The following is a 25,007-nucleotide window of genomic DNA, read 5'->3' on the forward strand; positions in this document are numbered from 1 at the left end:
CAGGCAAAGTCTAACAGAGCCTGGCTTTGGGTGGCCCTTTTATTCTTTGTTGTTATTTTAGCAGATTTTCTTTTATTAAAGACTTGGTGTCATGTAGCTCTGGTTGTCCTGGGACTCTTATCTGTCTGCCTTGGCCAACTGAAATGTTGGGAGTGAAGGCGAGGACCACTGCTTCCAGCTTCCTTGATCTTCTGTGCTTAAAGTTGAAACAATTCTGCGAGCTGTGGAGCGTGCTGAGAGGCACAAGAGATGATTTTAATGAGAACCACCTTCTTTAAGGGTTTTTTTTTTTTTTTTTTTTTTTTACTGTTAGCACTCACCCTAAACACCTGGGGTCCGAAGGAAGCCAGCCGATTCAAGGCTATTGCCTCAAGGCTGAAGGGCGGAATTTTGAAATCTGCCCATCAATACTGCCTATTTCCAGGCCTTTGTTATGCACGCCTTTGGCCTCTTTTAACTACTTTTCAGGATGAGAAATGTGCTGCAAAATAGACCTCATCTCTCGTAAGAAACTGAGTTGAAGTAAATATGCTAAAGTCAGAGATCAACGCCTGAATGCGTTGCCTAAGATGCGCCTCTGACTTACCATTGGTCCGGGGTTTAGAGACAGAAAGCAAGTGGCGTTCTAGAAAACAAAAACCCAACAATAACAACAAAACAAGCCCAGGAGCCTGCCATTAACTCTCAATCAAATGGTTTTGTTGGCTCATTTTGGAAGTACTGGATTTGGGAGTTTGCAAACTTGATCTGATAGTGAGTGGTTCGAGTCAGGTGGAGTTGGGCACTAATTTACATCACCAATTTCTAGCCGCCGCTGGAGGCGATACACGCCCCCCGAGGTGATCCGGGGGCGGGGGCGGGGGCGGGGGCGGGGGCGGGCAGCAGGCCATCGAGCAGCCCGGCGCGCCACCGCCCGTTGGATTGGCTCGAGCCTCTCCCGCCAGGCCTGCCCGGCTCCCGCGCGCCGCTGGGCCCGCCCCCCGCCGCCATCTTGGTCGTGGAGGAGCGGGCTGCACGCGTGAGTAAATAAGCGCGAGCCGGGAGCGGACGGCGGCCCGGGGCGGAGAGCGGCGGAGCGGACTTACCGCGTGGGGTGAGGAGCGGGAGTCTCGGCCGGCGCCGCCTCTGCCCCCTCGCGGCCGTGCTGCCCGGGAAGCGGCGGCGGGAGCCGGGAGGGCGGGAGGTCGGCCTGCGAGCGCGCGGCCCGGCGTGCAGGTGAGGGCGCCGCGCGGGTTGTGCCACCGGTCACTGGTGTCTTCCGGCCTCACTTCAGGGTGGCCGACATGACGGCCTCAGGTCGCAGCCCCCTGGAGCCGCTTCTGGAGACTTGGGAAGACCCCTCGGTTTCTCCCGGAGAGCAGACGGACGCCTACTTAACTCTGACCAGGTGAGGCGGGCCGGGGGCGAGCCCGGACGGGAGCCGGGGCAGCTTTGGGGGAGCCAGCGGACGCGGGCAGCCTGGGGCGCACCGGGCCGTGCCAGCGGAGTGACGTTGCGGGGTGCAGCGGCGGCGTCCGAGGGCTTCTTCGGGGAGGAGCGCTTTTTTTTTTTTTTTTTTTTTGTCCAGCCTGCTGAGAAAAGTTTGAGCCGAAAGTAGTTGGAAGAGCAGGGCTTTGCACTGCAAAGCTCCGACGCCGTGTAAAAGTTTGCGGTCCGGAGTTACTGGAGGTCTTTGACTCAGGCTCACTCCAGTGCTTCCCCCTGGCCTCGAACTTGTGGTTCTGCCTTTAGCCTTGTAGTGGTAGAGATTCCAGGTGCGAGAGCCGGCAAACCGGCCCCAGAATTGGCTTTTTAAATAGAGCCAGGAACCCCGTTTTTACTTTATTTGAAAGGCTTTAGATTTTTTTTTCTCTAAATGTTGTCAGGTGACCGTAAAATTAGAAAATGGTGACTAGGGAAAGGGATTCCCATTTTCTTTTCTCATCTAAAGATTTAAAAAAATTAGTTGTCGAGGCCGCTTATTCTGGTGTAGATTACATTTTTTTTCTATATACCCTTGAACCAATTTTAAGGGAGGTTAATGTTCAAGGGCTTGAAAATAAACTTTAAAAACAGTCATGAGTCTGGGTACCTCTGCCTGTAGACGCTAGAAGTGTTGGATGGCGCTGGAATTGGAGCTACAGGTTGTTAGCCACTTGGTAGGGGTGCTGGGAATTGAATACTGGATCATCTCTCCAACCCTATTTTTTGTTCATGCTTATGTTCTGCTTCCTTTAAAGCCGTATGACTGGAGAAGAAGGAAAAGAAGTTATTGCAGAAATCGAGAAAAACCTTCCTCGGTTGTACACAGTTTTAAAGGTCTGTGTATCTTTCTTAATGACTGAGTACTGCCTCATTCTGAAATCTCTAGACTGAGCCCTTTGAAATCTTTCCTTAGCCTTCCAAATCTGGGATTCCAGGAGCAACTCTGACTGCCTTTTTAATACAAGGTTTTTTTTACTGTGCATTGTTAATGCACTGGATACAAAGTATCAGTTATATTGATGGGACTGTTATCTCATTTATGATCACATACAGTTCATCAGGTGATCTCAGTTACCCTGCATGTGTTCTTTCAGTTCAGTTCTGTTTTGTGCCACTAAGCTACATCCACAGACCCAAGTCTGCTCTTTAAAGCCCCACTTTGCAGGTTAGGAAATTGGTTCATTTGCCTAATGCGTCCAGGGTTGTCAGTTCAAAGCTTGTCTCATATATATATATATATATATACACAGTCATCACAGATAAAATCTGTTTGTGTTTTGGAAGTATTAATTCTGAGTAAGCTTTCCTAAAATGGCAACTGTCTTTGGTTTTACTCTTTACATAGACAGTATTTATATACTTTTTTTTTTCTTTTTTGTTGGGGGCAGAGGAATTTTCCCAGTAAAGCCCTGGGAACTTAACTAGGTGACAATCCTGTCTCTGCCTTCCAAGATAGGCTGGCACTGACATGCCCCACAGTACATGCTATTAATTTTCTTTCGGTAATTTTGCTTGTTTGAAAAATTGTTAACACTTTAAAAATTAGTTAGCTTGTTTTCCTTGTTTAATGGTAATATCAGAGTGATAATATTCTTAGCCTCATCTGACCACTTAGTGACATCATAATCTGCTATCAACACTTTTTAATATTCTTGTTTTCAGAATAAAAAGATCAAATTGAATATCCCAACCTTATTGAAATTATTACTATTTTTTTTGACAGGGTCTCTAGTCCAGGCTTGCCTTGGACTTCCTAAATAGCTGAGGATGACCTTGAACTTCTGATCCTCCTGCCTCCCAAGTGCTGGGATTACAGGCATGTGCCACCACTTTGCATTTATGCAGTGCTGGGGATTGAACCCAGGGCTTCATGCATGCTAAACAAGCACTGTACCAAAGTACACCCCAGTCCCACATTTCTTGAGCATTTTTAAGGCCGAGAAAAAGTGCCTAAATATATAGCATACTTACATTGCAGCTGCTTCCCTTTCCTAGTCTTAGAGGAAGAATCCATCACTTCATTCTAAAGCTAGGATGTCAGTTTTGCCTTTGAGACTTCAGTTATTCCTTGTAGAAGAACCATGTTGCCTCTGTTTGTTTCCTGTCTATTAATTTTAGCATTTTTTATCTGTTGGTCTTTTCTTTGTTTTTGCATGGGAGATGTCATTCGTCTTTTCTTAAAAATGTTCTTTCAGTTGATCTTTTTTTTTTGGCTTTATTTTTTTATGTGTATGGGTATTTATTTACCTGCATGTCTATCTGTGTACCACATGTATGCAGTGACCACAGAAACCAGAAGAGGGTGTCAGAACTGTAGAAATTGGAGTTAGGTTGTAAGCTGCCATGTGTGCACTGGGAACCAAATGTAGATATTCTGCAAGAGTAACTACTGAACTATCAGTCCCTTTCAGTGGATCCTTTTCTAGTTTCCTCCTCCTTTGCCAAGCCTCCCTATTTTTTTTTCCACTTATTCCCAAAAGGTTGGCTGATTGATTGGATTAAAATGCAATGAATTTGGGTTGCAACTGGCTTTAACTCTAGAAACTGTTTCTCTGTTGCCAATGTGATTTTTGTTTCGTAGGCTCACATTTCTAGCAAGAACTCGGAACTGAGCAGTGCTGCTCTACAGGCCTTGGGATTTTGTTTATATAATCCCAGAATTACCTCAGGATTATCAGGTAGGTAAATTGATTAATACTATTAATATCTGTTGACTTTATAGTTAATACAGTTAAAGTACTGTTATCTGTGGGTAAACTGTACCCCTCTTCTGAAGACATTAATTTGGAGCATGTGCACCTTGAAGTGCAGGAGCCATATCTACTGTGTAGGTTCTGGGGAGTGCAGTTAACTAGACTTGATGGCAAGGGCCTTTACTGGCTCGGAAGTTAATATCTATCTGATTTATGATTGATGTGGCAGTTCATACCCACTAAGGAACTTGTTGCCATGAAGAGTTCTTTTAAGTAATATGCGTTAGTTTGGAAGTGGTAGAAGAGTATAGAACCTGACATTTTCCATGTGTTTAGTAGTAAGTGCTATTGTTTTGTAGTTAGTAATTTACAGTTGTCAGACCTACAAGATCACTATTATAGGAGCTGAGGGATAGGTAATAAGGATACCATAAAGTTGCTTCTTTCTTCTCTTAGTAGAGTTGCAGTTTTTTTCTTTTGTGTAAGATTCCTTAGCATCCTAAGATGACAATAGTTAATTGTGTTGTGTAAGATTTAAAAAAAGGTTTGCAGTCTGTTACTGTATATTTCCCCTTTAGTCAGGATTTTTTTATTTTGTCAAGAAGGTTCTGTGATCATCTGCACTTTCTGAACATCCCTATCTGCTTTGTTACTTTTATTTTTTTTTTTTTGTAGTTAAGATTTTAAAGATTTTAACTATACTATGTAACTGAAGTCAAAATGCTTGTTTTTTCAGAGGCAAATGCTCAAGAACTGCTTTTAACTTTGAATGGTATCATTAAGAGTTCAGACAAAAATGTGTGTACCAGGGCACTGTGGGTAATATCCAAACAGACGTTTCCTACTGCACTTGTTAGCAAAATGGTGAGTCTAGTTTTGGAACATCTGAATTATATTCCCAAAAGACTATAATTGTGGCTAATCTGATTTGTGTTTGCTTTTGTCCTCTAGGTATCCAGTATCATTGATTCATTGGAAGTAATACTAAATAAAGGAGAAACACATTCTGCTGTTGTTGATTTTGAAGCATTAAACGTTATTATAAGGTATGCAGTTGATTTTTTTTTAATGATATATTTCATATATATAAGTACACTGTAGCTGTCTTCAGACAAATGGGAAGAGAGTATCAGATCCCATTACAGATGGTTGTGAGCCACTATGTGGTTGCTGGGATTTGAACTCAGCACCTCTGGAAGAACAGTCAGTGCTCTTAACCAGTGAGAGCCACCTCTCCAGCCCTGATTCTTGTGTAAATTAGAATAATCAAGCTTTAGTACTCTTGAAGTTTGTATATTTAACAATGAGATAGATGTTAAGCAACAGGACGGGTGTTTGATACTTAAGTCTGACGTCCTGAGTTGAGTTCCTAAAATCTATGTGAAAGGAGAGACCCTATTCCTGCAAGTTTTCTGACCTAAACACATGTGCACACATAAAAAGTTTTTAAACAATGTTTAAAAACCCAGAAGTAATTATCCTTTAGACCCAAGTAAAGCAAGAGAAAGGTAACAAGATGGAAAACTATATGTAAGTTGGTTCTAAAAATTGTGGGTTAAGGCAGTCAAAAGGTACTCTTAAGTGAGCCTAGTCAGTAGCATCTTTGTACTTAACTCATAGACATGGTGACAGCACAATTTTGCTTAGTTTCAGTTTTCAAAGGTTTCTTGCAATTGTTCCACTGTTTAACTGTGTTCTGATGCTATGACTGACTTGTTTCTCTGTACATATGCATGTATACATTCTTAAATAATTGGGTCATGTTATACTATACCTATTTGTGTGATGGTCATTTTCCTGGTAATTTCTTTTGTAGTATGAGAGATTTGAGTATAGTATGCAATAAATACTCTACACTCTACCACTAAGCTGTGCCCCAAACCATATGCTTTTTTCTTTTTTTAAAAAAATTGGAGACTGAATCTCATCAAATTGACTAAGGCTGGACTTGGCTAAATGTAGGTCTTGGAACCTTGTGATCTTAGTCTCTTGAACAGTTGGATCTATAGACAAGCCTCGCCTGCCCTTAACGTCTTGCTAATTTAGCTTAACCTTATCTTTTAAGTTTAATTTAGTCATTGGTTTCTCTATTGTAGACTGATTGAACAAGCCCCAATTCAAATGGGAGAAGAGTCTGTGAGGTGGGCCAAGTTGGTCATACCATTAGTTGTTCACTCAGCACAAAAAGTACATTTGCGGGGAGCCACTGCTCTAGAAATGGGGATGCCATTGCTGCTTCAAAAACAACAAGAAATAGCCTTGATTACAGAGCACCTTATGACCACTGTAAGTATTTTCTCTTTTGTATGTTGTATGAAATATAATGTGGCTGGTGGGGTGTTCCTGACTGGCCCATGTTAGGGTGTCCTGAGAAATGCTGTGTGACTACCTGGTATAAGGGAGGTTTAGTTGGGGGAAGGGAGGAGAATAATAAGGACCTGGAGGAGGGGTAGAGGCAGATAGGCAATGCTAGGAGGGCAAAAAGGGCAGAAAGGTGGAGAAGTGCCATCCAGGAACACTGGGAACAAAGGGGGGGAGGGGAAGGAGGGAGGGAACGAGCACTAGGCAGTCCTTTTTTTATGTGCTCCCACATCTGGAGGTGGCAGCCAGTTGCTAGGACTGGGAGGAACCTAGCGGAATCACCTCAAAGAGTTTGCTGAATTCTGCATTTAGACATTTCTATCTCAAGCTTAAAATCCAGCATAAATTCATCAGTTTACACCATCTCTGAGGAGTTTTGTTTTGAATCAGAACAAAGATTTGGGCTGAATGTAGCTCAGTGGTAAAGTGCTAGTTTAGCATGCACAAAGCCTTGGGTAAAATCTTAGGCATCAAAAGAAAAGAAACAAATGCAGAAAAGAGTTGTTAGTTAAATTACTCATATAATGAATTGAAACAATTTTTCTAAAGTTTAGATATTTTTATCCCTTCTAATGACTGAATAAAGGATTATATTCTGAAAAAGGAAGAATTATGTTGGATTCATTATCTCAGCAGATACACACTTAAGGATTATAAACTCATGTAATGAAGTTTCCTAGCTACTGCTGAGGTCTCACCACCTTGTATTGTATTCATGGCAATATTTATTGGATATCAGGTTTTGGGAATTTTTTTGTTGTTTTTTGAGTGAATTGTTCTAAGAGCATTATTGGCTACTGTGTAACCTTAGGAGGTTTATATATGAGGTGCATATATATATATATATATATATATATATATATATATATAAATAAAATGAAGGAAATGTCAAAATGAGTTTTTTTTTTTTTTTTTATCAGTGATTCAAAACCAGTGTAAGAACTGGCTGTGCGTACAGTAGCAATACCATCTCATTTTAGGTGAGAAAGTCACAATTGCAAAGGGCCTGTTTATATTTATGCTAATATATATATCTATATTTATCTATCTATCTATATATATATCTATATATATCCCAGCTAGCATTCAGGGAGTATTGTAGGCAGCATTTCTTCTGTAGAAGGGAATAGAAATACATTATATAGAAAGATTTCACTGTGCACTGCTCCATGGCCTAGAGTTTGTTGTGTAGATTAGGTTGCTCTTGAACTCAGACTTTTCTGCCTCCTCAGTCTGGGGTTAAAGGCATATGCCACCAAGCCTGGTTTTATGTACTGAGTTCCAAAGTACAATCTTGTACTCCTCAGGCACTACCTTTAAAGCAAAGGGGCGGGCTGGGGGGGGGGGGTTGGAGACAGCTTCATTGGCTTGGAACTTGATAGCTAGTGAGACCCAGGGTTTTTCTGTACTGCTGGCTGTCCTAGTTAGTGGAACTCACAGATCCACCCCAAGGTTCCTTTTTTACTACGTTTCCAGCTTTGGGATTTCAAATATGCACAACTGTCAGATTTTTTTTAAAGACATGGGTTCTGGGAATCAAATTTAAGTTTTTATACTTTCACACCAAGCACTTTGCTGGCCATGAAGTTTTTATTGGTAATGTGATTTATACAGTAAGCTACATGTTAGTTTCTTGTTGTTGTGATGTGATCCTTCAGAGAATAAACATAGACTCAGCAGTTAAAAACTGATTACTTTGGGATTTAGGTCACTTTGGTCCCATGCATTTTATGTCATGACCACCATCATGATAGAATGTGTGGTAGAGTATATCTTTCATCTCCTCATCTCATAAATAACACAACATGTAATCTCAGAACTTGGGAAGCATAGATATGTGAATCTCTGTAGGTTGAAGGCTAGCTTGTCTTTTTCTTAATAAGTAACAGGTCATCCATAGCTGATCTCATCTAAAAGAATATTTAGAGACTAAAAATCAGTTTACTGGAGGCAAAGAATTCTCCAGGGCAAGATAATGCCCTTCATGCCCTTCAAAGACTCCCCGACTATTTTTTGAAATAGGTCAGTTTTTATACTAATGTGCTTTGTCTACCACATAGGCCAATGTATACATTATCTAAAATTATTGTGTGTGTGATGAATGCCAGGATGATATACATGGTTTCGTGCATAGGGGTCAGGACAACTTTTAATTTTGGAGATAATCATAATATGGAACTCACTGTGTAGACCATACTTAAATCAGTTCAGCCTGCCTTTGCCTCCTGAGTGATGGGATTCAAGGCACACATCACTATGCCTAGTTGTAAGGGGCAAATTGGGAGTCGGTTAATGAAAATTCTGGGTATCTTTTGTTATTAGAGTGAGGGCTTTTACCCTCTGAGCCATCTCAAAGGCTCTTGAGCTTTTAAATTATTAGTATGAGAAGATTATTACAGTATCACTTGAATTCTAGTTAATGATGTGCCTGAAGGTTTTAGGGAGAAGTATGCTGGTGAGAAAAATGTGACCTGAATTCGTGGACATCTGGATGGTCAGTTGAGCATTAAGCTTACTAGTGGAACCAGTGCTTTCTGTTTACTTTAAACCTCTTGAGATTGCTATATATACTGGAGTTTTTCCTTTCTTTGGAGGATGTATACTGTCATTGTGGAAAAGGTTATTTGGCTCAAAAAATTAATGCATGAAAAGTTCTTAGACTTGGATAGTGGATATTTTGCCTTTTAACGTATTTGATAAATATTTTTACTTTTGTTTACAGAAATTAATCTCAGAGCTCCAAAAGCTATTTATGAGTAAAAATGAGACTTACGTGTTAAAATTATGGCCTTTGTTTGTCAAACTTCTTGGAAAGGTAAGTGAATTAACTTGAAATTCTTGAATTATCTTGGAAAGAATAGTGAATTAGAATTTTCATAATTTGAATGTGCCAGAATGTTTACTTTCTAGTTTGTCCTACACAGGCTTCTGTGGAACTCACCACTCAGCACATAGCTAACGCACAGCCCTGTCCTGAATCACCCTACCAAATTCTGGGGTTGTAGATTGAATCATTATGCCCAGTTTATGTGTATGCATGCATGCATGCTCATATATACATGGTATGTGGAGGCCAAAAGTCAACCTTAGGTGTTGCTCATTAGTAGCCATCTGCCATTTCTTATATTTCTTAAATTTATTTGTATGACTATGTGAGATATGATGTTCATCAGGACTGCTTGGTGTGGGGGTGGGGTTGTGTACTCCCCCACTGTGGGATTCCCTGCAATTGAACCCAGGTTGCCAGATTTACCTGCCTCTGCTGGGATTAAAGGCATCTGCCCAGCTTTACCTTTGAGGCAGGGTCTCACATTCCTGTGTAGGTAGGTAGCAGTTGCCTTTCTAGCACTGGCATCACAAGTGCTTGCCTCCATTTCCACCCTTAAAATAATGTGTGTGTGTGTTTTAAAAGTTTTATTTTGCTATGCACTTGCACATAGGTATGTAGATGTGTGCACAAAGGCAACTTTGCGGAGTTTTTTTTTTTTTTTTTTCTTTCTTTCAATTACTGCTTAAGATTAAACTCGGGTTTTCAGGCTTTTTTGTTTTTGTTTTGTTTTTTTATATAGAGTTTCTTTGTAACAGCCCTGATCTATAGACAAGACCAGGCTGGCTTTGAACTCAAAAGATCTGCCTGTCTTTGCCTCTGCCTCCTGATTCTGGTTTATTAAAGGGATACACAGTAAGGCCTTCTGTATGGCTAAGCAAAAGCTTTGTACTGCTCAACCATATCACTGGCCCTTTTGCCTAGTTTGTTGGTTTTAGACATAGCTTTACTATGTAATCCTGGCTATGCTAGAGTAATAATTGTTTAACTTGCTTAATATTTCTTTATTACTCAGCTATAGGTTTTTGTTTATAGGTAATATGGCTGTTTACTGGTTAGATTTTGAACTTCCAAGAACATATAGTAAGTGAATAAATAATTTTTGATACCTTTTCTTTTTTTTTAGACCTTGCATAGAAGTGGGAGCTTCATTAATTCTTTGTTACAGCTGGAAGAACTGGGCTTCCGTAGTGGAACACCCATGATTAAAAAAATAGCTTTTATTGCTTGGAAAAGCTTAATAGATAATTTTGCTTTAAACCCAGGTATGTAAATAGTCTTAAGTTCTTTCTTTCAGCATTTATCTATATAAACTTAATTGTGTCTATATGCTGGGTGTGGTGTGTGTTTGATGAAGGAAAGGGCATATGGGCCATGGTAAGAAGGATATTGGATACTTTTTGGAATTCATTTCTTTTGCCATTATTGCTTGGGTTCTGGAAATCAAACTTAACATCATCAGACTTAAACAGTAAACCTGAAACCTTGCTGGTCATGTTTTGCTCTTTTGAGGAAGGTTGTAAGAATGTAGCTGAGGCTGGTGTTTCACTAACTAGGTAGCCCAAACTAATCAAAAATTTTAATTTAGAATGGAATCATTTACTGTTCTAAATTTTTGGGCTTTATATTGAAATGTTGTTCTTATTAACTTTAAGGGAATAGGAAGAAATATGTAAATAGATTTAAGAGACATTGAAAATTGCTAATATCACTTATCCTAAGTTATTTCAGAAGTTGAACAAAATGAAAATCTATTTGGCTTTCTACCCTGAATTAAAGTATGTCTCTTTTTTAAGTCACTATAGTAGGTCTGATTTTATGACTACTTTAGAAAACCTGACTTATCAGGAGCAAAACAAACATAAGTTGACAAGAAATGATAGCCATGGAGTAAAAGATATTAATAACTTTGTTTCCTCCCCATAGCTCTAGAAATGTACTCCAAACTGGAATTCTTTAGACTTGTCTTCACCTTATCGTTATGCTCAGGTGGAGTATTTGACATGTGTATATGAAAGTAGCTGAAAACATCAATATAAAAATTTCATAGGCTAAGTTTAATATTATTGATTAGAGGTGGTGTACGGCTCTAATCCCAATTCTCAGGGATCAGGTGGATCTCTGTAAGTTTAATGCCAGCCTGATCTACATAGTGAGCTTCAGGATTTACACACACATGAAACCAGCTAGGAGGTAGTTTATAGATAGTTTAATCCTAGGTCTGATTGGTTGGTATTTTGTTAGTATCTTTGTTGCATAATATCTAGATCTCTTATAGAAGTGATAATCGAATTGATAAAGTGGTTATAAAAATACCAACAGGAGAAACACCATTAAACATTATCTTTGCTGATGTCTCAGTCCTTCTGAAGTCTTGTGATATGTGTGAGCAGAGATTGTATCTTAGTTTTCTGTACCCAAGTCAAGAACACATCTAGTTAAATAATTTTTAGACATGGTTTTGAGGGGCTGTAGAGAGATGGGTTAGTGTGGTTAAGAGTGCTTTCTGCTATAACAGGAGACATAACCATATTGGAAGGCTTATAGCTGCTGGGATAATTCTAGCTCCAGGAGGCCTGATACCCTCTTTTGGGTTCCAAGGGCACCTGCAAACATCACATATATTTACCCAAACAACACACATACACATAAAAATGAAAGCAAACCTCAAGAATTAGCAAATAAACAAAACAAGACAAAAAACACTTAAGTTTCATTTTTGTGTAGAAGCCTAAAGGTCATTAAAGTAGGGTACAAGGCTGACTAAATGTGTAGCTTCCTAAAAATTAGATGGGCACTAGTGTAATGGTGCTTGCTGGTGTGTGTGTGTGTATGTATGCATGTATGTATGCATGCATGCATGCTTTTCTGGACAGGGTTTCTTTGTGTATCCCTGGCTGTCCTGGAACTCTAAACCAGTCTGGTCTCTGACTCAGATATCCATTTGGCCTCTGCCTCAGAATAAAGGAGTGTGTCACCACTACCTGGCCATTAGTTGATTTTTAAAATAGCCTTTGTTGTTATAATGTAAAAACATGCCTCTATTTTGTTGTTGTTGTTTTGGGGCTAAAATCTTATGTTGACCATGTCTTTGGCTTATACCTTCTGATGTCCTGTCCCTCCCTGAGTTCTGCAGGGCATGAGCCTCTATGGTTCTTTGCCTCTATTTTTTTTAGGAAATTGGAGCATGCTTTGCTTCATTTAATCCACTAAATGGGATTAGCAACCCTTCAGTTGTAACAACCTGAAATATTATAGAGATTGCCACATATATATCCATAATCTTGGTTGGAATAGTAACCCTGTTATGTTATAATGTATCTATCTAATACTACAGTTTCTATTCTGGTTTTGACTCAGTTGTATTAGAGTTTGTCAAAGTGAGAAATTTAGTCTGGCCATTTTTGCTATATTAGTCTTTAACTTGTGTTCATGTATTTTTTTTTAAGATATACTTTGTAGTGCAAAAAGACTGAAGTTGTTAATGCAGCCTTTGAGTTCTATTCATGTGAGAACAGAAACATTAGCATTAACAAAACTAGAAGTCTGGTGGTATTTACTGATAAGACTTGGACCTCAGCTCCCTGCCAATTTTGAACAGGTAATATAATAATTATTAACTATTAACTTAAATGGATATTCTCTGCATTTACATTTCAGATGTTATCCCCTTCTCCCAATACCATCTCCCCTCCAATTACCTCCATGATGGTGCTCCCTCTTGCCTACCTCAGCTCCTTGGCATTCCACTACACTGGGAATAAGTCTTTTGCTGGACCAAAGGCTCCTCCCATTGATGCCAGAGACTGATATCCTCTGCTGCATATGCACCTGGGGCTATGAGTCTTTCCATGCAAACTCACTGGTTGGTGTTTTAGTCCCTGGGTGCTGTGGTGGGTTTGGTTAGTTGATCATTTTGTTCTTCTCATGGGGTTGCAGACCCTTTCAGCCCCTTCAGTCCTTTCTCTAGCTCCTTCCTTGGGGTCCTCTTGTTCAGTCTAATGGATAGCTCCCAGCATCCTCCTCTGTATCAGTATGGTTCTGGCAGAACCTCTGAAGAGGCATTCATATGTTCCTGCCAGTAAGTGCCACTTGGCATCAGCAATAGTGCATGTGTTTAGTGGCTGCATATGGGGTGGATAGGCATCTCTGGATGATCCTTTCTCCAGTCCCTGCTCCTCTATTTGTTCCATTATTTCCTCCCTGGAGCATTTTGTTCTCTCTTCTAAGAAGGCATCCACATTCTGGCCTTCTTTCTCTGAGCTTCGTAAGTAAGTTGAATGAATTGTTTCTTGGATATTCAAACGTTTTGGGTTAGTATCCCCTTACACGTGAGTATATACCATGAGTGTTCTTTTGTGACTGGGTTATCTCACTCAAGATGATAGCTTCAAATTCCATCCATATACCTAGGAATTTCGTGAAATCATTGTTTTTAATAGCTGAGTAATACTCCATTGTTGATATGTACCACAATTTCTATATCCATTTCTTTGTTGAAGGACATCTGGGTTCTTTCCAGCTTCTGGATATTATGAATAAGGCTGCTATAAACCTGGTGGAACATGTGTCCTTGTTAGGTGTTGGAGCTTCTCTTGGGTATATGCCCAGGAGTGATATAGCTGGGTTCTCAGGTAATATTATGTCCAACTTTCTGAGGAAAGGCCAGACTGATTTCTACAGTGGTTGTACCAGTGTACAACCCCACCAACAGTGGAGGAGTGTCCCTCTTTCTCTACATCCTCGCCAACATCTGCTGTTACCTGAGTTTTTGATCCTCGCCATTCTGACTGGGGTGAGGTTGAATCTTTCAGTGGTTTTGGTTTGCATTTCCCTGATGACTAGAAATGTTGAGCATTTCTTTAGGTGCTTCTCAGCTATTCGAGTTCAGTTGAGAATACTTTGTTTAGCTCTGTATCCCATTTTTAAATAGGATTACTTGAGTATCTAGAATTTAACTTCTTGAGGTCTTTGTATATATTGGATACTAGCCCTCTATGAGTTCTAGGATTGGTAAAGATCCTTTCCTAATCTGTTTGGTTGACAGTGTACTTTGCCTTACAGAAGCTTTGCAATTTCATGAGGTCCCATTTGTCAATTTTTGACCTTAGAGCATAAGCCACTGGTGTTCTGTTCAGAAAAGTTTCTCCTGTGCCTATGTGTCTAAGCTCTTTTCCACTTTCTATTAGTTTCAGTGTATCTGGTTTTATGTGGAGGTCTTTGATCCACTTGGACTTGAGCTTTGTACAAGGAGATAAGAAAGAATCAATTTGCATTCATCTTCATGCTGACTGGCAGTTGAACCAGAACCATTTGTTGAAATGGCTGTCCTTTTACCATTGAATGTTTTTAGCTCCTTTGTCAAAGATCAAGTGAACATAGGTGTGTGGGTTCAGTTCTGGGTCTTCAGTTCTATTCCACTGATTTACCTGCCTGTCTCTGTATCAGTACCATGTAGTCTTTATCACAGTTGCTCTGTAATACAGCTTGAGGTCAGGGATGGTGATTTCCCCCATAAGGTTTTTTGCTGTTGAGAATAGTTTTTGTATTCTAGTAAGATTCCTCCTGTGGATCTTCGGGCAACCAGCAACTTAAGGACAGGAATCCTGATGAAACTAGGCTGGGTCTGAATTCAAAATTCTGAACCACAAAAATGGGGAATGTACTGGAGTGTAACACTAACACTGGACAAGTAGAGGAACAAAATTAAAATTATGTTGTCTGTCATTTTGGCTATATGTTGAGTTGAAGGACAGCCTTGGTTGCAGAAAACCCTATTGGGGGGAAAATGTATAATTAATACAGGAGTAGCATGTGTAACTAACTCAGAACTTACTTGTCAAAACTGTTAATGTGTGCAGCTTTTTTCTGAGCTTTAGGATTACCCAAAACACAGATAACTCAGACAAATACAAGTGTTGAAAACTTGTCCTGCATTTTCGTTTGTTTGTTTCTTTTTTCTTTTGTTTGTTTTTGTTTTGTTTTGAGACTATGTTTTGCTGTAGTCTTGGCTGGCTAGGAACTTAAGATCAACCTACCGCTACCTCCCAAATGCTAGGATTTAAGGCTTATCCCCGCCCCAACTAGGTTTGCATTTTAGTTATTAATGCATGGAATGAGCAATAAAGTTTAGTTCAGATTGAATATTTGTTGTTGAATAAAATACTTATGACTATAAATGTTTCATATTTCTCTAGATTTTAGGAATCTTCAAAAGAATTCTTTAAAATGTAGTTATTTTAAGTATAAGTGTTTTACCTGTGTGCATGTCTGTATGTACCATGCTCTAACCTGGTGCTCATGGAGGTCAGAAAGAGGGCATTGAGTCTCCTGGAACTTGATGGTTGTGAGTTACCATGTCACAACCCATATCTACAAGAATAACAAATGCTCCTAACTTCTGAGACCTTTCTACTTGAAGATCTTGGGATATTTGGATATAAGAAATAGGACTAAAGTTTAACCATAAGGCTGTTTTTTGTTTTGCTACCTCTTCCATAAGAATTGGTCATGTTTAGAATAAAAAAAAAAATTTAAAGCAGATCTTAGCGGTGGAGAGATTACACAGTGGCTAAGAACACAGGTACATGTTCCAGAGGACCTGGGTTTAATTCTTAGCACCCACGTGGCCACTCATAACTGTAATTCCGCTTCTAGGGAACATCTCACCTCAACACACACAAAATAGAAATTAAATTATTTAAAAGAAAACATCAGGTGTTAAATTTTTTAAGTTGGCTTGTTCTGTGTTTAGAGAAGTTGCTTCTGAATGAGAATAGATATCTTGTAAAGCTTTATAAACTGGTCAGTGACATTGTTGCTGTTTTGCCTTTTCTTCTGTTAGGTTTGTGTGCCACTGATTCAGAGTACAATAAGTGCTGATAGCATTACTTCACCTCAAGGCAGTAGCTGTCGAGGGTCTGCATCTCCTGGCTTAAGTCCACTGACTCCTGGACATAAGGGTGAGAGATTTTCTTCCTTTGGAAAAGTCCTTCGAAGGAGATTATTTTAAAGCAGAAAGTTCTATTCTTTTATGTCTGTTTTTTGAAACAGGATCTCATGTATCATATAGCTTTGTTAGGACTTGAGTTGAGGTTAATCTTCATGTGGTATAGGGATAATCCCTCTCAAGTATAGGGATTAGAGACCACGCCTCTAATGAATTTTATATTATCCTTGTTACTAATAACTTAACTAGATTTGTTGGCAGTTAGAAAACATTTTTCCTTTTTTGCTTTTGTTCTTGCTTTGTCATTAGGTCTCATTATGTATGTAGCCCAGCTAGATTTTAATATTTTTTCTATTTGAGGCAATGCTAGCCTAGATTGACTTGAATTTGAACTCTTTGTTTTTGTGACATGGTTCTTGTTAGCCTGGAACCCACTGGCCTTGAACTGACAAATCCTGTCTCTAAATGCTGGGACTGCAAATGGCCACAACCAAGCTCAGCTCTTTTGATGTTACTGTGCTTATATGGAAAAAAAAAAAAACAGGTCTTAAAAGATGATTTCCATTGAAAGAAAATGCAGCTTAGCATCAGGAAGAAGTTATTTCCTGCTATCTTTATTTTCGTAGTGTTCAGCTTATAGTTTGTGTTCAAGTACAGAGAAGCTTGGTATTAATATTAAGGTTTGTATTAATGTTTGGGAGATTTACATCATGTTTTTAAAGGTGTAGTATCTTGATGGGAAGTATAACTTGAATAAATTGGTCTTTCTCTCTTAAAGGTGCTTCTCCTTACGGAACTCCTCGTGCGAACCTCGGATCAAATATAGGAGGAATGGCTACAATCCCTTCTATTCAGCTCTTGGGGCTGGAAATGATGCTTCATTTTTTGTTGGGTCCAGAAGTCTTGAGTTTTGCCAAGCAACACAAGATTGTATTGAGTTTAGGTATTTGATTTTGAAATAATTCATGTGTTTGAAACATTTAAAAACATAACCGTGGGGTGGAAGAAAGGTCTCAGTTTTACAACAACTTACTACTAATATTCTTGTAGTTAAAATGAGTTTAAAGATTTTTTTTTTTTGTTTTTTTTTTTTTTTTTTTTCTTTTTGGAGACAGTTTATCAGTGTATGTAACAGCCCTTGCTAGCCTGAAACCAGAGCCACCTGCCTCTGCCTCCCAAGTGCATTAAAGGCATGAGCCATTAAGCCTGGCTGAATTTCAGTCTTTTAAGGAAAAATATTTTTAGACATTTAACATTTTTATTTGAGGGTGAGAAATTTGCTTCATAAATCTGTTGGCCTGATTGTATTTGTTTTTCGCCTTTAGAGCCACTGGAACACCCGCTCATCAGCAGTCCTTCCTTCTTCTCCAAGTATGCCCACACACTCATCACTGCTGTTCACCATAGCTTCGTTGCAGTTGGAAGGGATGCTTCAGGTAAATTTAGGGAATTTTTACAGTTCTAAAGTTTATTTTTAAGCATTTATCGTGTGTGCCTGTGCATCGATGTGGTCATACATGCGCCATAGCACATGTGGATGTCAGAGGACGAAGTTGGGACACAAGTTCTCTACCATGTGTGTCTTGGGAATCTAATTTAGGCTGTCAGGATAGGAAGCAGGTACATTTTCCCATTGAACCATCTTATCAGCCTCCAAAAGTATACTTTAAAGTAAAATAAAATAAATATTTGTTTGGTGTTAACTCATTGGCCAGATTGTGCATCAAAACATTAGTATTTTTTTTCTTTGATATAACTTTTATTAAAACCATTAGAAATGGAGAAATTGGAGTGGCTGACAGCATGGGGGGAGGCAGAGGCAGGCCAATCTCTGTGGTAATTTATGTCTTTGTTGTTTATATGGCACATTCCAGGCATGTCAAAACTACCTAGGAAAAGAAAGAAGTTAGTTCAAAGAGATAAATAATATATGAAATTTTATAAGTGACTAATAGAGTTCTGACTTAAGCCTAGACTTCACATCTTCAGTCTTTGCATTCAAATTTGTCTTCAGGGTCCAAAAAAGGAAATGTAATTCGTTGTATGGCTTACCTTTGTAAGGTAGGAGGATTGAGGCCACTCTGGACAGCAGAATGAGACCTTTTTTTCAAAACAGACTTGAGTGCTATAGCAAACCATCCCAGCATTGCAGATGCTGAGGCGTGGGTCACTGATTGAGACCGACCTGATTTCCAAACCTAGACTATGTCACTCAAAAATAAGTAGATAAACCTCTGTAGCTGACTGGAAAATGAAACATATTTTGTCACATTACATGTATGTGTGTATTCATGCATTGCCATACCATGTGAGGAAGACAGAGGGCAACTTTTAGAACTTGGTTCTCTCTGCTATGTGGGGGTCTCAGGATTGAACTCTGCTTATCAGACATGGCAGTAAGTGCCTGAGCAGCGTTTTCATTGGTTTTTATTTTGTTTTATAATAAATAAAAGGGTAGGTGTGGGTTGGGGGCTGTGGAGTCTATACTAGGGGGGAAAACTTGCATCTTTGGAGAAAGCATCTTGCTCTATGTAGTTATGCTGGCCTGGAATGTCTAGTAGTCCTCTTGTCCTTGCCTCTTAAGTACAGTACCCCCAGGTATGGCTATGGTGTCTTTCTAAATTAATTGGCTTTTTTTCTGCAAAAGTGGTGAGTAGACAACATTAAAAAGTTAAAAAAACTCTATAGAAATAAAAGAGAGAAAAGTAGAAACATTTATTCTAATGGACTACTGTTTGCATGTTGTAGTCCTTAAAAAGTTTGATTTCTGTAAAGAAACATTGAAATGGCAGTTTTATAAATAGTATAAGGAAATAATATTCAAATTAGTTTTGAGTTTGCTCCTTTTTTAGTATGAGGAACTGGGGAAAAGTTTAAGAGTTATTTGTGATTATTGTCTGCGTGTATGTATGTGTACTAAGAGTGTTCTAGTGCTCAAGGAGGTCATAAGGTGGAATCATTTTCCTTAGGGCTGTAATTACAGATCGGGTACTAGGAACTGAATCCTTTTTATTTCCTTGACAGATGCAGTAGTCAGTGCTATCTGGAAGGAGCTAATTAGTTTGGTGAAGTCAGTTACTGAGTCAGGTAAGCAGTCTTAGTGGTTCGTGACCGTCACACATGGCACACGTACAGTGCTGCATTAGCCACTGCTGTCCTGGTCTTGGAACACCAGTATCCAGAGTTAGACTCTTTTAAACAGTTTTATTAACAGGGATTGTTGATGTGTAAAACAATTTTTATAACTTTAGTAGTAGATAATACTAACCTAAAAAACAATGTTTAGATTTGTATCTTTCCTTTTATTATTTGATAGGAAACAGAAAAGAAAGATCAGGTTCTGAAGTTTTGACGGTCCTATTAAAATCTTTGGAAAACATAGTGAAGTCAGAAGTATTTCCTGTTTCAAAAACACTGGTAAATATGTTTGAAAATTCCCTCAAAGTCTTAAGTTTAAAGTTGAGTTTGTATTGATATTGTTCAAATGAGATTTGGCACCGGCCTTTTTGACTTAGCAGTTTATTGTGCCATTCAGATGTCATTTGAAATGGATAGTAAGCAGCTGTAGCAGCAACTGCAGCTATAGGCACTGCAGTGTGGCTAAAGGGATCAGCCTTTCACCAAAAACTGGAAGGAAGGACATACATATTCTAATGTCTAGACTGCAAGGTAATAGTAGCACATTGTCATTGTCTGTATATTGACTGCTTTAAATTTAAGTAGCAGGAATGGAAAGAGTAAATTATAATTTTTATAATATATTGAACAAATAACACCTAAATTCTGAGTCTTTCTTGCCTTTTCAGACTGACATTTAACTAACACTGCTGAGCAGTGTAGTAGATGGTATTAAGGGCTGTAGAGATTACATTCAATCTTTGTCCAACAGAGAATTTGGGCAATTAATTGCTTTCTTGGTTTATCAGTTCTGAGCTTGGGTTTGTAAAGCTAGTACAGACAGTTTAAATAGTTAAATGTGTTAATGCTTGCAGAGCATTCTGGACAAGGCTCAAATGAATGCTGTCAGCTTTCAGTGTATTTCCAAAACAGCTGGATTGGTTTTACTAAGAACCGTTACAACACTTAACACAGTGTGTAGTTGACATACTACAAGCATAGGAAGACATTGGGAGAACAGTTAAGGAGGCTCAAGCATCTATTGATTTGTAATCTAAGAGTCAACTTGCAGTTAAGCTATTGAAATGTTTGCTTCTAGGCCTATTATAGTTAAATTATGGATATGTGTTCATATAGCTTCTCATTAATAAAATGATAATAAGGTAGTAGTGTATTTTCTATATTTTTCAACTTTTAAAATATGAATATATACATAATCAGTAAATGTAGTCAATCATGAGTGATAGTCACATCCGATAAATTGTCAAAACTATAGGTGACATTGTAAGATTTTTACTATGTACAAGTTTTCAGGTTTTTTATGGCTAACTACTGTAAAATCTTTCTTTCTTAGGTTCTCATGGAAATTACAGTTAAAGGACTTCCTCAGAAAGTATTAGGTTCACCAGCATATCAGGTTGCTAATATGGATATTCTTAATGCAAGTATCTTAAATGTAGTGCAGTGATATAAAGATTGGCAAAAAAAAATTTTGAATTTCTTTAAAAAATTAACTGTATCTAGTTGATTAAGTTAAAAAACTTGTATGTAAAATAGCAGATTGCTGTGAAAAATTAAAGGTGCTGCTATGACAGTATGTTGATGAACAACCCCCCCCTTGAATAATAGAAGGAAAGTTTTCTGTTTGTATGGAATACAAACTGGCTACTGCTAAAACATGTGAAAGCTTAATGTCAGCTTGAGACTGAGATTCTAGGTGAATGTGAGTTGGGTTTGTAACAGGCTGAAGCTTTACTGGTTGTGATTTCTCATAGGAGGCCTGGGATCCATAGTGTGGAGATGTATTTATTTAAAATCTGTTTACTATTCATTTTCGTTTTAGTTATGTCTCTGTGTGTGTGAGTGCAGCATTTGCAGAGACCAGGAGAAGGTGTCATTCTCCTGGAGCTAGAGTTAAAAAGGAGTTTGTGAGCCACCTGATTTGGGTATGAGAGCTGAAGCCTGGTCCTTTAGAAGAACAGAACACTCTTAGCCACTGGACCACCTATTTAGCCTCTTTATTAAAAAGAAAAATGTAAGACTGTCTGTGTAGTTGGCCTAGGACTCTGCTGTAGATCAGTCTGGCTTCTAAAATCTCAAACTCACATATCTCCCTGCCTCTGCTTCCTATGTGCTATCCTATCTGGCTTGGTTTGTTTGTTTTAAAGACAGGGTCTCACTATCCCACAATGGCCTTGAGCTGTAAGACTTACAACCTCAACCTACTGGGTGTTTTGATTACAAGTGTGTGATTACTACTATGCCTGGCATTGTGTGTTGTTTTTAGAAATAAACTTAACTGTTGTCCTCATACCCTTAATAATGTTTAGAAAAGATAAATTATTCTTGCTAAAATAAGTCATGTTTAGTGACTGTAGAAAACAAACAGTTCTTTTTAGTGGGAATTGTAACTTTGTTTCCTTCCATTTGCAGGGAACTCCAGCATTGTTCTTAATCCAGTTAATTTTCAACAATGTTTTAGAATGTGGTGTAGAAGATGAAAAGTATGTACTTTATTTTAAATCCAGTCCATCTCAGGATGGCCTGGGATTCCTATGTAAAGAAACTGATAGAATGTGTTCTCCCTCCACTTTCTAACTTCTAGCATAACAGATGTGTATTAGTATGCTCTTTTTGTTTTTTGGTGTTTTTATTATGACCGTATCTGTATCCTTGTCTAGTGTGGCTGTTGTAGACCATCCTGGTGTACAGCCATGTGTCCTTGAACAAAGAGATCTGCCTACCTCTCCAGGGATATGAGAGAGAGAGAGAGAGAGAGAGAGACAGACAGACAGACAGACAGACAGAGACAGTCTCAGTCTTTATGTCAGAGTCCTAGATGCTAGATTTATAGATGCTTGCCACCAGTTCTTGTGGAACACAATATTTTTTTTAAAAAAGATTTTATGTGTGCGGGTCTTTTGCCAGCCTGTATGTGCACGATGTGTATGCTTGGAGACCAGAAGAGCGTATCAAATTCTTTAACTTTATGAGTCATGGTCGGTGACAGTGTAGGTCCTGGAAACTGAACACAGATTCTCTAGAAGGACAAGTACTCTTAACCCTTGAGTTAGAATTCTACCTCTTGCGTCATTAATATAAAAAATTTAAAACAGTAGATCATGTGGTGTTAGAGGCTCGGGGGATAAATAATAAAACGACTTTAGAATTCATCATTTCTTGTGTTTACCTGTTAATTTTAGAGTTTTGTTAATATATCATTAGGATGAAATGACCATTCTGATACACATTTTTAATATTTTTTAGGTTTTTTCTCAATCTAGAAACACTTATAGGCTGTGTGCTTTCTGGTCCGACATCACCCCTGGCTTTTAGTGATTCTGTACTAACTGTGATTAATCAGAATGCAAAGCAGTTGGCAAACAAGGAGCATCTCTGGAGAATGTGGAGTATGATAGTCACTCCACTGACTGATGGGATTCATCAGGTAGGGCACATCTGCAATGACTCCTCCTCCTGCGTCTGGACTAATTTATTTACTATTAGGACGCTATGTAATTTAGGCTGGTCTTCTGCTTGCCACAGTCCTGCTTCTGCTCACTCAAGCCAGGAGGTTACAGGCTTGTGCTACCAGTCTCCATTTCTACCTATTTTGGAAAGAGCATAAGTATGAATTTTAGAAATACTATTTTTTAATGTAGTGATTGATTAGTGTAGTTTACTCCATTTTCCATAGTGATATGAAGTTGTATAGACAAGTTTCTAACCCTTTAATAGGGCCAATAATACCTTTATATGATAGTGATCTGTCCATATCTTAACTGTGTTGCCTACACCAGCCTCCCATTGTCTGTGACTCTTTTCCTGCCCTTTTCTTCCACTATTTGTATTATTTGAATACTTTTGTTGTTCCCTCTATGAAACAGTTCAATATAACATGGTCTTTGTTTTCTTTTCCTCTTGAAACAAAGTCTTATTCTGTAGCCAAGCTGACTTTGTATCCTAGCTTCCCAACGTTGGTCTTTAGGTTGTGTGCTTCCCAAATGTGATAGATAGTATTACTTTAAATAGCTTATATGTGCAGGCTCAAGCCATAGTGCCTCATTAAGAGTTGAGTTTAAACATTTAAGTGTTTATAGGTTTTTGAATATTAATAAGATACGGAATGCAAATTAACTTTCCTGTTTTTGTTTTGGTATATTTTGTTTGCTTTTGGAGCATAGTTCAAATTTCTTTGGGTATTCTTTAGGTTGATAAGTAACTCATGGGATGAAAACTCCCCAGCTTTTTTTTTTTTGTTGTTGTTGTTTTTTTTTTTTTTTTTTTTTTTTTTAATAAAAGTAGGCTTCTTAAGCTAGCTAGCACTTTCTTAGAATCCTTACCCTAGCTGTGCTGTGGCTCATGCCTTAATCTCAGCACTTGGGAGGCAGAGGTAGGCAGATCTCCAAGTTTGAGGTCAGCCTGATGTAGAGCAACCAGTGCTACACAGAGAAACCCTGTCTCAAAAAAAACAAAACTAAGAATCCTGACCTTGAATGGTGATAGAGGCCTTTTATGAGTCTAGTGCTCTGACTGATTGGAGGAATTATTTGAGTTTCTGTGTGTTTTGAGATGCTGGCCTTTACAGCTGTGTTCCCTGGAACTCATTGTTGTCTAGGCTAGCCGCCCTCCTTTAGCCTTCCAGATGGTGTCATTGCTGGTGTAAGCATTAACTTCTAGCTTGGGATCTTATCTCTCTCTTAGTTTGCTCTCTAAAGAACACAAAATTTCTTCTTCTGAGAACACAAAATTTACATGGACCAATGACTAAGCAAGAGAATTAATTACAGGTTTTTGTTGGTATTTTGAAACAGGGTTTCTCTGTAGCCCCTACTGTCCTGAAAGGCAAACTGTAGGCCACATTGGCCTAAAATTTGGAGATCTGCTTGTTTCTCCCGAGTGTTGGGATTAAAGCCCTGTGCCACCGACGCCCAGTGAGAATTGTTTTCTTTTTTTGTTTTGTTTTGTTTTGTTTTGTTTTGCTTTGTTTTGTTTTGTTTTATGTTAAGTGCTAGAGTGAAGCACTTAACATAAAGTATATCTTTACATGATAACTGGGCTGTACTTCTAGCTCTGATAATAAATGGGACTCTTCTGTTGTCAGGATTCTGAAGACTAGAAGTTTGTTTTTGAGTTTTGGAGCCTTCCTCTCAGGTCATAGCAGTAGCCAGCAGCAACTCATGACCTTGAATTGTATCCACAGCATTTCCAGCTGTTGTCCCATGGTAGTCAGAATGCCAAATTAGGGTTTGAGATCACTTGAGTATGACATCTTGATTCTCTGCACGGGTGTTTATTTTCTTTCCTGGTATCAAGCGGTAGAGTGTATTGTAGTAGAGCACTGCTGTGTTATATTAAGCTACATTACTGTGAAGGGTGGGAGTTAGTAATTTGTCTAAATTTATATTTTTGTTTCAGACCAATGAAGTGAATCAAGGTGATGCCTTAGAACATAATTTTAGTGCCATCTATAGTGCATTGACTTTGCCAATAAACCATATTTTGTCAGCTCAGACATTTCCCACGGTAAGAACATGAATTGATTGTGTAAGCATTCTGTGCCTTTCTGGAAATAATATCATATATGGTTGGCACC

The 25,007-nt window shown here is 38.7% G+C and overlaps 1 protein-coding gene across 1 annotated transcript in view; it reads left to right on the forward strand.

Moving 5' to 3' along the window:
• Positions 1–1,002: 1,002 nt before the first annotated feature.
• Positions 1,003–25,007, forward strand: part of RIF1 (replication timing regulatory factor 1) — a gene marked incomplete at its 3' end in the record, with an annotated part of 45,028 nt that continues 21,023 nt past the window's right edge. Inside the window, exons 1-19 of the mRNA XM_080927208.1 lie at positions 1,003–1,093; positions 1,274–1,387; positions 2,220–2,298; positions 4,046–4,142; positions 4,894–5,021; positions 5,109–5,203; positions 6,254–6,443; positions 9,241–9,333; positions 10,472–10,610; positions 12,795–12,946; positions 16,190–16,307; positions 17,073–17,237; positions 17,620–17,730; positions 19,319–19,381; positions 19,611–19,711; positions 20,766–20,867; positions 21,845–21,915; positions 22,679–22,859; positions 24,830–24,937. Of these exons, the coding sequence (XP_080783334.1) occupies positions 1,284–1,387; positions 2,220–2,298; positions 4,046–4,142; positions 4,894–5,021; positions 5,109–5,203; positions 6,254–6,443; positions 9,241–9,333; positions 10,472–10,610; positions 12,795–12,946; positions 16,190–16,307; positions 17,073–17,237; positions 17,620–17,730; positions 19,319–19,381; positions 19,611–19,711; positions 20,766–20,867; positions 21,845–21,915; positions 22,679–22,859; positions 24,830–24,937 (2,097 nt within the window). The 5' untranslated portion in view covers positions 1,003–1,093; positions 1,274–1,283. The remainder of the gene's footprint in view (positions 1,094–1,273; positions 1,388–2,219; positions 2,299–4,045; positions 4,143–4,893; positions 5,022–5,108; positions 5,204–6,253; positions 6,444–9,240; positions 9,334–10,471; positions 10,611–12,794; positions 12,947–16,189; positions 16,308–17,072; positions 17,238–17,619; positions 17,731–19,318; positions 19,382–19,610; positions 19,712–20,765; positions 20,868–21,844; positions 21,916–22,678; positions 22,860–24,829; positions 24,938–25,007) is intronic.

Source organism: Micromys minutus, assembly GCF_963924665.1.
Source record: "Micromys minutus genome assembly, chromosome: 13".
Classification (NCBI taxonomy): domain Eukaryota; kingdom Metazoa; phylum Chordata; class Mammalia; order Rodentia; family Muridae; genus Micromys; species Micromys minutus.